This window comes from Rhinatrema bivittatum, chromosome 4 (assembly GCF_901001135.1).
Source record: "Rhinatrema bivittatum chromosome 4, aRhiBiv1.1, whole genome shotgun sequence".
NCBI classification, from domain to species: Eukaryota; Metazoa; Chordata; class Amphibia; order Gymnophiona; family Rhinatrematidae; genus Rhinatrema; species Rhinatrema bivittatum.
In genome coordinates, this window is record NC_042618.1 from 87,423,765 (window position 1) to 87,439,077 (window position 15,313).

The 15,313-nt window shown below is 47.7% G+C and overlaps 1 protein-coding gene across 1 annotated transcript in view; it reads right to left on the minus strand.

The window, feature by feature from the left end:
• Nucleotides 1-15,313, minus strand: part of COQ6 (coenzyme Q6, monooxygenase) — a 128,543-nt gene that overhangs the window by 83,170 nt on the left and 30,060 nt on the right. Inside the window, 1 exon segment of the mRNA XM_029598451.1 lies at nt 10,735-10,858. Coding sequence (XP_029454311.1) covers nt 10,735-10,858 — 124 coding nt within the window.

Genomic DNA, 15,313 nt, shown 5'->3' on the forward strand with positions numbered 1-15,313 from the left:
GAACAAGATGCCCACAGAACTCAGATTAGAACCATGCCCGTCTACCTTCCGCAAAAAACTTAAGACATGGCTCTTCATCCAGGCCTTCACTTAACCAACAGTTCCAGCAATTCCTCACTAATTCAGACACTGACTCCTAGCTAAACTCTATGACAAGTGTAACCTATACACTTACGCCTCTTCTCATCATATTATTGTATCAGCTAATTATCTAATTTGTTCAGTTATGCCTTCTATCGCTCCGGCTATTCTAGCCATCCAGGTTAATACCCCCTGTTATATGTAACTTTCATTTCTTGTTATATGATTGACTGTGTTATTCCCCTCATGTTATTTGTAAACCGATCTGATATGAATTTCTTTCATGAAGGTCGGTATATAAAAATGTTAAATAAATAAAAATAAATCTACTGTCCTGTCAAACAGCAATGGCCCTTCTCCAGGATCTTCTTTAGTGAATACCAAACTGAAGTATCTGTTTAATATTTCTGCCATTTCTTCATTATTCTCCACACATTTCTCATCACCTTTCAATTTCAACATGGCATATACATGTGATGAGTGTTATTAGATATGCGCTGATCCCCCTTATTGCATCAGGTGTTACGGACGTGCGTCCAAAATGCATCCAACTGTGGGTTAACCTGTGCATCGGCCTGAAAGTAAGATAATAACACCTTAAAGCTTCACTCCCTTAGACAATTCCAGCTACTTGAGTTCTAAGCTTTATCCAAAATACATTGCTCAAGATGAGATGGGCAGAAACAATGAATTTCACCCATTGAAATTCATTTAGACAGTGCTGGGGAGGAGCCGGCTGTCGTGGTACATGTGGGCACCAATGACATAGGAAAATGTGGGAGGGAGGTTCTGGAAGCCAAATTTAGGCTCTTAGGTAGAAAGCTTAAATCCAGAACCTCCAGGGTAGCATTCTCTGAAATGCTCCCTGTTCCATGCGCAGGTCACCAGAGGCAGGCAGAGCTCCGGAGTCTCAATGCGTGGATGAGACGATGGTGCAAGGAAGAGGGATTCAGTTTTGTTAGGAACTGGGGAACCTTTTGGGGAAGGGGGAGTCTCTTCCGAAGGGATGGGCTCCACCTTAACCAGGGTAGAACCAGACTGCTGGCACTAACCTTTAAAAAAGAGATAGTTCTAGTTTAAAAGCTGCTCTAAGGGGAAAGCCAACAGTCGCTCAGCAGCACATGGTTCGGAGAGAGGTATCTTCAAAGGATACTAATGATGCATTAGAATTAGGGCATCCCAACAGTGAGGTTCCAATAATTAGAAAAATAGTCCAAGTGCCTGTAACTAAAAACTCACCTGAGCTAAAAAAATTCTAACTTATCCCTATCAATTAAAAAGCAGAATGAAAATACAAACAAAAAACAAACTTTGAAATGTTTGTATGCTAATGCCAGAAGTCTAAGAAGTAAGATGGGAGAATTAGAATGTATAGCAGTGAATGATGACATAGACTTAATTGGCATCTCAGAGACATGGTGGAAAGAAGATAACCAATGGGACAGTGCTATACCGGGGTACAAATTATATCGCAATGACAGAGAGGAGCATCCGGGAGGAGGTGTGGCGCTTTATGTCCGGGATGGCATAGAATCCAACAGGATAAACATCCTGCATGAGACTAAATACAAAATTGAATCTTTATGGGTAGAAATCCCTTGTGTGTCGGGGAAGACTATAGTGATAGGGGTGAGACTATAGTGATATGGTGAGACGGACAGTGAAATGCTAAGAGAAATTAGGGAAGCTAACCAAATTGGTAGTGCAGTAATAATGGGAGACTTCAATTACCCCAATATTGACTGGGTAAATGTATCATTGGGACATACTAGAGAGATAACGTTCCTGGATGGAATAAACAATAGCTTTATGGAGCAATTGGTTCAGGAACCGATGAGAGGGGGAGCAATTTTAGATCTAATTCTCAGTGGAGCACAGGACTTGGTGAGAGAAGTAATGGTGGTGGGGCTGCTTGGCAATATTGATCATAATATGATCAAATTTGATTTAATGACTGGAAGAGTAACAGTGTGCAAATCCAAGGCTCTCGTGCTAAACTTTCAAAAGGGAAACTTTGATAAAATGAGAAAAATTGTTAGAAAAAAACTGAAAGGAGCAGCTACAAAAGTAAAAAATGTCCAAGAGGCGTGGTCATTGTTAAAAAATACCATTCTAGAAGCACAGTCTAGATGTATTCCACACATTAAGAAAGGTGGAAAGAAGGCAAAACGATTACCGGCATGGTTAAAAGGGGAGTTGAAAGAAGCTATTTTAGCCAAAAGATCTTCATTCAAAAATTGGAAGAAGGATCCAACAGAAGAAAATAGGATAAAGCATAAACGTTGGCAAGTTAAATGTAAGACATTGATAAGACAGGCTAAGAGAGAATTTGAAAAGAAGTTGGCTGTAGAGGCAAAAACTCACAGTAAAAACTTTTTAAAATATATCCGAAGCAGAAAGCCTGTGAGGGAGTCAGTTGGACCGTTAGATGATCGAGGGGTTAAAGGGGCATTTAGAGAAGTTAAGGCCATCGCGGAAAGATTAAATGATTTCTTTGCTTCGGTGTTTACTGAAGAGGATGTTGGGGAGTTACCCGTAATGGAGAAAGTTTTCATGGGTAATGATTCAGATGGACTGAATCAAATCACGGTGAACCTAGAAGATGTGGTAGGCCTGATTGACAAACTGAAGAGTAGTAAATCACCTTGACCGGGTGGTATACACCCCAGAGTTCTGAAGGAACTAAAAAATGAAATTTTAAAATCATCCATTGTACCTGAAGACTGGAGGATAGCAAATGTAACCCCAATATTTAAAAAGGGTTCCAGAGGCGATCCGGGAAACTACAGACAGTTAGCCTGACTTCAGTGCCAGGAAAAATAGTGGAAAGTGTTCTAAACATCAAAATCACAGAACATATAGAAAGACATGGTTTAATGGAACAAAGTCAGCATGGCTTTACCCAAGGCAAGTCTTGTCTCACAAATCTGCTTCACTTTTTTGAAGGAGTTAATAAACATGTGGATAAAGGTGAATCGGTAGATGTAGTATACTTGGATTTTCAGAAGGCGTTTGACAAAGTTCCTCATGAGAGGCTTCTAGGAAAAGTAAAAAGTCATGGGATAGGTGGCGATGTCCTTTGTGGATTGCAAACTGACTAAAAGACAGGAAACAAAGAGTAGGATTAAATGGACAATTTTTTCAGTGGAAGGGAGTGGGCAGTGGAGTGCCTCAGGGATCTGTATTGGGACCCTTACTTTTCAATATATTTATAAATGATTTGGAAAGAAATACGACGAGTGAGATAATCAAATTTGCAGATGACACAAAATTGTTCAGAGTAGTTAAATCACAAGCAGATTGTGATAAATTGCAGGAAGACCTTGTGATACTGGAAAATTGGGCATCCAAATGGCAGATGAAATTTAATGTGGATAAGTGCAAGGTGATGCATATAGGGAAAAATAACCCATGCTATAATTACACAATGTTGGGTTCCATATTAGATGCTACAACCCAAGAAAGAGATCTAGGCGTCATAGTGGATAACACATTGAAATCGTCGGTTCAGTGTGCTGCGGCAGTCAAAAAAGCAAACAGAATGTTGGGAATTATTAGAAAGGGAATGGTGAATAAAACGGAAAATGTCATAATGCCTCTGTATCGCTCCATGGTGAGACCGCACCTTGAATACTGTGTACAATTCTGGTCGCCGCATCTCAAAAAAGATATACCGTAATTGCGATGGAGAAGGTACAGAGAAGGGCTACCAAAATGATAAGGGGAATGGAACAACTCCCCTATGAGGAAAGACTAAAGAGGTTAGGACTTTTCAGCTTGGAGAAGAGACGGTTAAGGGGGGATATGATAGAGATGTTTAAAATTATGAGAGGTCTAGTATGGGTAGATGTGAATCGGTTATTTACTCTTTCGGATAGTAGAAAGACTAGGGGGCACTCCATGAAGTTAGCATGGGGCACGTTTAAAACTAATCGGAGAAAGTTCTTTTTTACTCAACGCACAATTAAACTCTGGAATTTGTTGCCAAAGGATGTGGTTTGTGCAGTTAGTACAGCGGAGTTTAAAAAAGGATTGGATAAGTTCTTGGAGGAGAAGTCCATTACCTGCTATTAAGTTCACTTAGAGAATAGCCACTGCCATTAGCAATGGTAACATGGAATAGACTTAGTTTTTGTGTACTTGCCAGGTTCTTATGGCCTGGATTGGCCACTGTTGGAAACAGGATGCTGGGCTTGATGGATCCTTGGTCTGACCCAGTATGGCATTTTCTTATGTTCTTATGGTATACAATAAGGCACTTAGATATTTCAAGAAGAATGTTGCTCCTAAATCTGTAACATGTTCCTTCAATTGCAAAAACGATTTCCTATGAGATTCAGGTGGCCTAGATTCATCGGGAAATATTTGCATTTTATGATCACAAAACTTCACTTTTATACTTAAAATGCTGCCTCAAAATCAAATCTTTATCAGCAACTTGATCAAAAGTGACAATTAAAGTTGCTCTCATAGATATATTATCGTTAGAAGATGAGAGAAAGTTAGAAATATCTGAACTATCAAATGAAGCTAAGATATCCAAACTTCGCTCATAGCTTTATGGGTATAAGAACAATTAGACAAGGAAAATTCCTTATCTCGTATAAACTGCAAGACTTCATAAACATTTTTTTAAAAGCCCAGTAGCTGTAAGTAGCCTAGCTTTAGGAAAATTCAAAAGGCATAAATTCTTGGACTGTCTGTTACTTTTCACATCTTGTGGGCAGGCCCCATGAGCCGCAGCACTGAACCAACGTTGTTGACCTGCCGGTCTCCTTCCCCTGTGACGGGATGTTGCCAGGCGCTAGCTCCGCAGCAGGAAGCTGCCATCATCACTCCCCTCCACAGCTCCTCTAGGCACACGCATGCCGGACTGTGCTACATTTAAAGAGCCCGTGGTGGAAATATGCCCATGGCACCTCCCAATGATGCCAGGGTTCCAACCCTATATAGGGTTTCTCAGGACTTCTTCCTTTGCCTCAGCATCGGGTCGGCTACACCTGTGTGTAGTGCGAGTTGTTGCTTCATACTACTTTTCCTGAACCTACCTTGTCTCTCCTGCCCAACCTGTCTTGCCTTTGTGTCCAACCTTTCCTCCATCCTGTCCTCCCATGTCATTCCTTCATCTCCTCCGCTTACTTTCAGACTTTCTTCTGGATCTGACCTTAGCCTGTACTTGACCACTCTTGCCTACCGCCTACTTCTGACTCTTGCCCAGATACTGACCTTTATTGCCTGCCACCCACCACCGACCCTTGCCTGGATACGGACTCTCCTAGTTTGCTGCTTGCCTCTGACCCTAGCCTGATACTGGATCTATGTTATGCCTGCTCCACAGAGACTCTCGCCTAAGACCTACCAGACCCTGAACCCAAGGGCTCAACCTGAGGGGAAAGGGGTTGGTATAGATGAAGCTCCTGATCCATCTCTTCTCAGCATAGATTTGCCAACTGTTGGTGAGGACATATGGGGCCTTCCCTATAAGCTGAATCAACCCCGCCACAGCACAAGGGTCCACAAATCTTATACTAACATTTTCAAGGGTTTCAATTTTGCTATGAAAAAAAAAAATCTCGAATATCAGTTAAATGAGTAAGCAGCCTATCAACTGAAACTGCTTGACATTCAATTTCCTCAAGATGTTTCTCTAGCTCAGTCAATTTAACAGAAGTTCCTAATGAGAATTTGCATAGCTGGGATACAGCCTGCAGTAAAGTACACTCAATTCATGTCACAACTTCCCAAATGTCCCACAGAGAAATATCAGATGGTTCAGCTGATGCTTCATCTACCTTTTCCCTCCAACAGGGCATTGTTAGTGGCACTGCAACTGGTACTGGGGTACTATCCACGCCAAGGATATTCCCACTAGATGCTACTATGGGCTATATGTCTTGAGGTTCAATCAAAGAAGATGACACCTGCATAGATTGTTGCGTGTCCCGGCTGCGGCAGGCCCGTGACCGGCCCTACTCACCTCTGGCGTCCGCATCCCGGACCTGGCCCTTCCACTTTAGCAGCAGTAGGCAGTTGCCTACGCGCCCCTAACACTTCCCCTGTTTCCTCTGGCTGCTCCGCTGCCTCCTCCGGTTCCAGTCGGGTCTCCCCACGTGCGCGTAGGGGAGAGGCCGCCAACACTTAATCTCAGCCATTTGCCTTAGGAGGGTGCGCTTTTCCCGACTTTAAAGGGACCACGGTGGGAAACCTTCCTGCGGCCCCGGATGATGACATCACCAGGCCCTGCTATTTAAGGCAGGCCCCACCACTTGGTCTTTGCGAAACCTCGGGATCCGTAAGTATCGATTGACTGACTTGAGGTCCAGCACAGGCCGAAAGGTGCCCCCTTTCTTGGGTACCATGAAATAAATGGAATAGTGTCCAGAATTCACTTCCCAGGCTTTCAAGGACAGGAGCCTTGCCAAGGTAGCTTCCAATGCCGCCATATTGTGTATGGGACATGAAGATTCCACAAACTTGTCCGGAGGGAGATGATGAAAGTCCAGATAATACCCCTCTCGGATGATGGCGAGGACCCACTGGTCCGACGTAATCTCGACCCATCTGGGGTAGAAGAGGGTTAACCTGCCCCCTATGGCTCCGTCCCCCAGATGAATCGGCGAAATTTCATTGGGAGGAGCGGCCGGGACCTGAGCCCGGGCCTGCTCCCCTCTTGCACTGCTTGGTCCGAAAGGACTGATTCCGGGCCTGAGGACGCGGCGCCTGATAGCGACTCCTGTAAGGAATGAAGCGCTGTGAACTTCTGCCCCTGGAGGGCCTTGGAAAGGCGCGCTGGCTCCTTCTGAACCGATCTTCCGGCAGTCGAGGTACTGGAGAGGCGCCCCATGTGCTGGCCAGTTTATCAAGGTCGCTGCCAAATAGGAAAGAGCCCTTAAAGGGCAATCTGGTGAGGCGTGTCTTTGAAGGCGCATCAGCTGACTATTTCCGGATCCAGAGCTGCCTCCTGGCGGCTACGGAGGATGAGATCCCCTTAGCTGTTGTCCGGACTAGGTCTGATGCAGCATCCGTGAGGAACGAGAGAGCTGACTCCATGTCAGCTGCTGGAGCGTTGTTCCTAACCTGTGACAAACAGGCACGCGTCACCACTGTGCAGCAGGTTGCGATCCGCAAAGATAGAGCTGCCACCTCAAAAGTCTGCTTCAGAATGGCGTCCAGTCGCCGGTCGTGAGCCTCCTTGAGGGCCGTCCCCCCTTCAACTGGAATGGTAGTGCGCTTGACCACAGCGCTAATCAAGGCGTCCACCTGAGGGCACGCCAGCAGGTCCTGGATAGCCGGTGCCAATGGGTACATGCCCGTCAGGGCCCGGCCCCCTTTGAAGGAAGCCGCTGGTGCCGCCCATTCTAAATCTATCAGTTGTTGTGCTGCTTGCAAGAATGGAAAATGGCGGGCCGTAGGCCGAAGACCTTCCAGCAGGGGGTTCTGTGCAGAGGGTACCGTAGCGCTGGGACCTGTAATATCCAACTCCGCCAGATACTGAGACACCAGGTCAGAGAGATCCTCCTTAGGGAAGAACCGCCTCATGATTCTATATGGCTCAATCCCTGGGGGAAGTTCCCCCTCGTCCGGGAGTTCGGACTCGTCCGGTGAAAACTCCTGGTCTGACTGATCTGGACTGTCCAGCGGCGGGAGGTCCCGCTCACGATAAGGGCGTGAGGGTCCAGGAACAGGATCCGCAGGAGCCGCCACTGCAGCAGCCGCTGCAGCAGCTGCCGCAGTCGCGGCCACCACAGGAACCGCAGAAACCGCAGGAACAACAGAAACAGCAGGGATAGCAGGAACCGCAGGGCCTGGACGGGAAGCCGTTTGCATCTGTACAAAGGCATGAATCCCCTTAAAGAGATCCACCCAGGAAATTGAAGCAGCCTCTAATCGCCGGGGTACAAGATCCCCCGGGATTCCCGATTGGTCGAGACTGCCCACTAAATCCAGGGTAGCCCCTGGGGAACTGTCAGCAAATATCGTGGCTGAGACTGGTCCTGGCCTGAGGGTCCCACGGCCTCCTCACATTGGGCACATAGGGAGTCTGGCTCTTCACTGTGCGTGGCTCGAAGCTGGCATGCAGAGCAGAGGCCGAGGGCTTTAATGCCGGAGGCAGGCAGCGCCCCCGCTGAAGACGCTGAAGCGTTCTGTTCCATGGAAAAGTATGCGCTGAATGAAAAGCGGCAATAATATATGCTTAATAGAACAGGCGCACAATAATAATATGAGGCAGCAATATGCGCTTAATACAACAGGCGCACAATGATAATATGCGGCAGCAATATGCGCTTAATACAACAGGCGCACAATGATAATATGCGGCAGCAATATGCGCTTAATACAACAGGCGCACAATGATAATATGCGGCAGCAATATGCGCTTAATACAACAGGCGCACAATGATAATATGCGGCAGCAATATGCGCTTAATACAACAGGCGCACAATGATAATATGCGGCAGCAATATGCGCCGAGCACAACAGGCGCACAATAATAATATGCGGCAGCAATATGCGCGTAAGACAACAGGCGCACAATAATAACATGCGGCAGCAATATGTAATACAACAGGCGCTTAATAATAGCAATAATTATATTTATATCAAGCACTCAGCCATATGCGCTCAATGATATGCCATACGGTCCCAGCAATAGGCGGCCATGAATACCGCTCAATGGTATGCAATAGGCTCTCAGCAGTAAGCGGTTAGCAATACACGCTAAATGGCATTCAATAGGCTCTCAGCAATAAGCGGTTAGCAATACACGCTAAATGGCATTCAATAGGCTCTCAGCAATAAACGTTTAGCAATACACGCTAAATGGCATTCAATAGGCTCTCAGCAATAAGCGTTTAGCAATACATGCTCAATGGCCTTCAACAGGCTCTCAGCAATAGGCGGTTAGCAATACACTCTCAGTGGCATTCAATATTTATTTATTTATTTATTTATTTAAAAGTCTTTTATACCGATGTTAGTCGAAACATCACCTTGGTTTACATAGAACAAAAGCAATGGAAATTACAAGTAACAGGGGAAGGGTAAGGGGTTCAAAAAACCATAAGGAGAGCAGAGAAGCATAGGAACAAACAACAAGTGAACTATAATGTCATAAGAACAAGGTCATAGTCAAATTCAGGTCATGATCAATCACAATTCAATATTCATCAAGGGTGTTGGGGAAAGGCTTGTTTGAATAGCCAGGTTTTGAGCTGGGCTCTGAATTTGGTGATGCAAGGTTCAAGTCTGAGGTGGGTTGGGAGTGAGTTCCAGTGCATAGGTCCAGCAATGGAGAGCGCCCGATCCCTTGTAGCTGTGAGGTGCGCTTTCTTTAGGGATGGCACATGGAGGGATCCTTTGTTAGTGGTCCTTGTCGGCCGATTCGAGCAGGCAAATTGGAGGGGATCTGCCAGCCAGTTGGAGTGATGGGAATATAAGGCTTTATGTATAATGGTCAGGGATTTAAAGAGGATGCGGGAGGGAATAGGGAGCCAGTGTAGGTCCTTCAGTATAGGGGAAATGTGGTCGTATTTGTGAGTGTTGGAGAGGGTTCTGGCTACAGTGTTCTGTAGCATTTGGAGGGGCTTTAAGGACGAGTAGGGTAGGCCAAGAAAGAGGGAGTTACAGTAATCCATCTTGGATGCCAGTGTAGTCTGGACGACAGTGCGGAAGTCACTAGCGTGAAGGAGAGGTTTCAGGTTTATAATAATTGAATTACCAACTATGATGGCCGACCTATGCTCTCAGCAATAAGGCAATATACGCCCAAGGAGGAATAGAGCCGCGCCTATTACGGGCGCTCCATACCTGAACAAGGCCCACAAAATGGCGCCCTCCCCGGCGTGCCACGCCGCCGATCCTCTGTTCCTCGGAGACCAGAAATAAGAGATGTACGCCTTACCTGATCCTTGGCGCTTCCCGGCTGGAACCCGGGCGGTCTCCGGCTGCGGGGGGAGAGGGCAAGTACCTTCACCGCCGCGTTTGAGGATATGCACCCGCTGCCTCGTCCACGCCGGGACCGAGGCGCCTCGTATGCCTCACCCGAACCTCGCCCGGGGGCTATGTCCCTGCCGCGATTCGGCCACCGGACTGAGGACTTAGACTTCCGGGGGAACACGGAAATCACCCCGGGGAACTCTACTGGGGGAGGGACCTTAGGGTATCACCGCAGGAGTGCGGGGCTCGATGTTGTAGAAGTTGAAGTTGAAAGAAAGTAGAAAGTAGAAAGTAGATTTGGAAAACACGCTCAGCGAGCATGCAGGCTCTCCAAACTGCTTTGGAGACGGAAATTACTAAGTTGCTACGCTTCCTGTGGGGATATATATACCCCGTGCTGACGTCAGATCCGTCTCCAACCGCTAGCACGCGGATACTATACCCATTCGTTCTGAGTCCATCTGGCTACACGCCAGGAAAGGGAAATTTATCCAAATATGGCATTTAGAAGACAATGGGTTCTACAATACTGATAGGAATGCAGCCAGCAATGTTTATCAGCAAGAGGAAACAATGCCCACAGGAACCACTGCATTACCATGTTTGGTGGTGGTGTTACAGCTCCTTATGATAATGAGTAAGCAAAAAAGTACTAAATATATATATGCAGCTACTTCTTGCTCAGGTTCCATGCAAATAAAAGAAAGTCTCCTCACTAGACAGTGCATCCAGCTGACGAGTCAGAGCAGCCACAATGACATCATTCTCAACGATGTAACCCATATCCTCCAGCCCTTCTTTATCAAATGTGATCATAGCATCAGAGCAGCCATCCCACACCTATATAGAACAAAGAAGGGAATGCAAATGAGATCAACCTAGTAAGACTAAATTAAACACAATACAGAGAAAAACTGTGGAATGAGAGGAGACACATGCAAAGGCAAGGACAAAGAAAGAGGCCATCACACTCCAAAACAGGGAGAGAATACACGACACACACAAAACACGAAAGCACAGACTCATGGGAAGGAAAAATAACACACACATACTGCATAGTGGAAAGAACAAGACAGGATTCCACTTCCCATAGGACAGTGAAAAAACGTCTCACAAATCCCATTAGTATTGCTATGCAACTTCCTAGTATACTTTGTTTGCTAAGTATTCTTTATTTCTTGCAAGCTGCCCAAGGGAGAAGACTAGGGGACATTCAATGAAGTTACTAGGCAATACATTGAGGACAAACAGGAGAAATTATATTTTTACTCAACACCCAACCCTTCCCTCCTGGGCTACTGCTCCAGGCCAGGAGGGAAGGCTTAGGTCGGCCATCATAGTTGGTAATTCAATTATTATAAATGTAGATAGCTGACTGGCTGCTGGACGTGAGGACCGCCTGGTAACTTGCCTGCTTTGTGAGAAGGGGGTGGACCTCACGTGTCACCTAGATAGGATTATGGACAGTGCTGGGGAGGAGCTAGCTATTGTGGTACATGTGGGCACCAATAACCTAGGAAAATGTGGGAGGGAGGTTCTGGAAGCCAATGGAGAAATTACTTACCTGATAATTTCATTTTCCTTAGTGTAGACAGATGGACTCAGGACCAATGGGATATGTGCTCCCCTGCTAGCAGATGAAGTCATGTTTCAAAGCTGACGTCACCCCAGATATACCCCTCAGTGACCTCAGCCATTCAGTATTCTCTTCAAAAGCCATTGGTACCGTTCGTGGGCAGCCGTGGGTGGGATGCTGAGTCCATCTGTCTACATTAAGGAAAACGAAATTATCAGGTAAGTAATTTCTCCATTTCCTAGCGTGTAGCCAGATGGACTCAGGACCCATGGGATGTACAAAAGCTACTCCTGATCGGGGCGGGAGGCTGCCCGCGGTCTGGTTAGCACTGCCCTCACAAAGGCTGCTTCCTCTCGGATCTGGATGTCCAGGTGATAAAACCTGGAGGTGGTGTGCAAGGAAGACCACATCGCTGCTCGACAGATGTCGACGGGAGACAGTAGCTTAACTTCCATCTAGGACACTGCCTGGACCTTAGTGGAATGAGCTTTAACCTGAAGGAGTAAAGGCTTCCCTGCCTCCACATAAGCTCCCGTGATCACTTCTTTGATCCAGTGAGCTATGGCAGCTTGCAAAGCCGCTTTGTCTTGTTTTCTTCCCCCATAAAAAACAAACAAGTGGTCTGTCTTGCGTACCGATTATGAACGTTCCAGATACTGCACTAAAAGTCTACAGACATTTAAATAGCATAGGAGGCAGTAGCCTTCCATGTCCTTGCGTCTATCTGGAGACGGCAAGGAAATGGACTGGTTCAGGTGAAACTCCGAGATTACCTTTGGTAAGAAGGAGGGGACGGTGCGAAGCTGTACTGTTCCTGGAGTAAACCGAAGGAACAGTTCCCGACATGACAGAGATGCGATGAGCTGAGCATATCGCCACCAAGAACACAGTCTTTAGTGTTAACAGGCATAGCAACAGATTGTACAGTGGTCTAAAGGAAGGCCTTGCTAATTCACTTCTGGTATCACAGGAAGTCATGGCTGCCACTTGTGCCTCCTAGGCCATGATGGCTTCAGTCTTTGAGGAGGAACTGGATAGGAATATCTAGCAAACCTTAGAAAGATTCAGAGCATTTGTGCTATGGCAGATCAGCACAGATTCCGATTCCCATACAGGAATCAACATTAGTGATCTTTGCCACCGTTGGTAATTTCTAGCCTATTGGAGGAGGAAACTTCCCTAAGATACAAGAGTTTATCAGGATCTAGACCCATCAGACAAGTACTCCTTTCTCCGAGGCCATATCTGCTTGCCGAGCAAGATCCAGATTCTTGCTCCCAACTTATCAGCTGGGTTCAGAATTGAATATTCCTGGGAGTATATCTACGGATCTAAAGACTTTTCTGATCAGGAGGAGCTGACAGGTCACCCCTTGGACCCATCTCCTCTGGAGGACCTCTTCTTTGCTGGCTTTATCTAGAGAATGACAAAAGCCCCATTCCATTAACATTCTAGAAAGAGGAAGAGTCCAGAATTAAGATATTATTGGACATCCTCCAATTTTGGAGCCCACAAAGGAAAATTAGTTTCTTACCTGATAATTTTCGTTCCTGTAGTACCAAGGATCAGTCCAGGACACCTGGGTTGTGACTCCGCACCAGTAGATGGAGACAGACAAAAACTTGTGGGCGGAGCCATATATGCCCCTGTGCCAGTCACAGCCCCTCAGTCCTACGGAATGTCAAAGTAGAACACAACCAGAGAAGTAAACAAAACTAGATACCGCTAACTAACGGGGAAGAAACACCCCCTCTGGAACCGGACTCTCCAACCGAGAGAGCGAACAAGCGGAACAGAGCAAATCAAAACACAGAGCGGACTCTCCATTACTTCAGCGCAGCACTGCGGGCGGGATCCTGGACTGATCCTTGGTACTACAGGAACGAAAATTATCAGGTAAGAAACTAATTTTCCTTTCCCTGTACGTACCAGGATCAGTCCAGGACACCTGGGATGTACCAGAGCAACCTACTGAGGGTGGGAAGCAGAGAGTCCCGCTCGGAGAACCCTCTCTCCAAAACCCCCGGAATCGGTAGCCCGGACATCCAGCCGGTAATGCCGGATAAAAGTATGCAACGACTTCCAGGTGGCCGCCCTACAAATCTCTTGAGGCGACACCTGAGAAGCTTCCGCCCAAGACGCTGCTTGAGATCGAGTCGAGTGAGCCCGCAGCCCCACGGGAAGAGGTTTTCCCCGCACCAAGTACGCCGAACCAATGGCCTCCTTGAGCCAACGAGCGATCGTTGTGCGGGACGCTGCAGCTCCTTTCTTTGGTCCAGAGAACAGGACAAACAGATGATCTGTGACCCGAAACGGATTAGTGACCTCCAGATATCGGAGAAGGGATCTCCGCACGTCAAGCTTCCGTAACTCCCTCTCTTCTGTAACAGAGGAGTCTCCGCACGCAAAAGCGGGCAACTCCACCGATTGATTCACGTGAAACGACGAGACCACTTTCGGAAGAAAGGAAGGAACCGTCCGTAAGGAAACCCCCGAATCGGAGATACGCAAGAAAGGTTCCCTACAGGACAGGGCCTGTAACTCGGAAATACGCCGTGCCGAGGCAATCGCCACCAAGAATGCCGTTTTTAAAGTGAGATCCTTAAGAGTTGCGCGTTTCAAGGGCTCAAACGGCGCCGTGCATAGAGCGGAGAGAACCCAATTGAGGTTCCAAGCCGGACAAGGAAGACGTAACGGGGGGCGAAGGTGCTTAGCACCCCGAAGGAAACGAGCAATATCCGGGTGAAGCGCCAGAGACTTACCTCGCAAACACCCAAGCGCCGCCACTTGGACCCGTAGGGAACTGCACGCCAGACCTTTGGCCAGACCCGCCTGGAGGAATGCCAGAACATCAGAGACGGAAGCCGAAGTGGGGTCCACCCCGCGCTGCACGCACCAGTCCTCAAAGACCACCCAGACACGGACGTAAGCCAAAGACGTCGACTGCTTCCTGGAACGCAGTAGCGTGGCCACCACCGCATCTGAATAACCTTTGCTCTTCAGTCGATTCCTCTCAAAAGCCATGCCGCGAGACAGAAGTGATCCGCATCCTCCAAACAGACGGGGCCATGATGGAGTAGGGCCGCCATTCCCTGGAACCGAAGGGGTGCCGCCTACTGCCAGTTGTACGAGGTCTGCGAACCACGGCCGGCGAGGCCCACTCCGGTGCCACCAAGATCACGTTGGCCGGATGCAACTCTATGCGCCGTAGAATCTTGCCGATCATCGGCCCACGGGGAAAACACGTAGAGCAGCACATCCGTCGGCCAGGGAAGCACCAACGCATCGACGCCTTCTGCCCCCCGCTCTCGACGTCGACTGTAAAATCGCGGGGCCTCGCGTTGTGCCACGTGGCCATCAGATCCATGTGGGGCACCCCCCACGTTCGCAAATGAGAAGAAACGCTTCGTCCCCCAGCTCCCACTCTCCGGGATCCAGACGATGACGGCTGAGATAGTCCGCCTGCACGTTTGTCGACTCCCGCAATGTGAGACGCTGCGAGGTTGCTGAGATGTAGCTCCGACCAGGCCATCAAGCGCTGAGCTTCTTCTGCCACCTGGGGGCTCCGTGTCCCCCCTGCCGGTTGATGTATGCCACGGTGGTCGCATTGTCCGACAACACTCGGACTGCCTTTCCCCGCAGCAATGGTAGAAAAGCCTGCAGGGCCAGAGGCCCGCCCTGGTCTCTAGGCGATTGATAGACCACTGGGCTTGCGACAC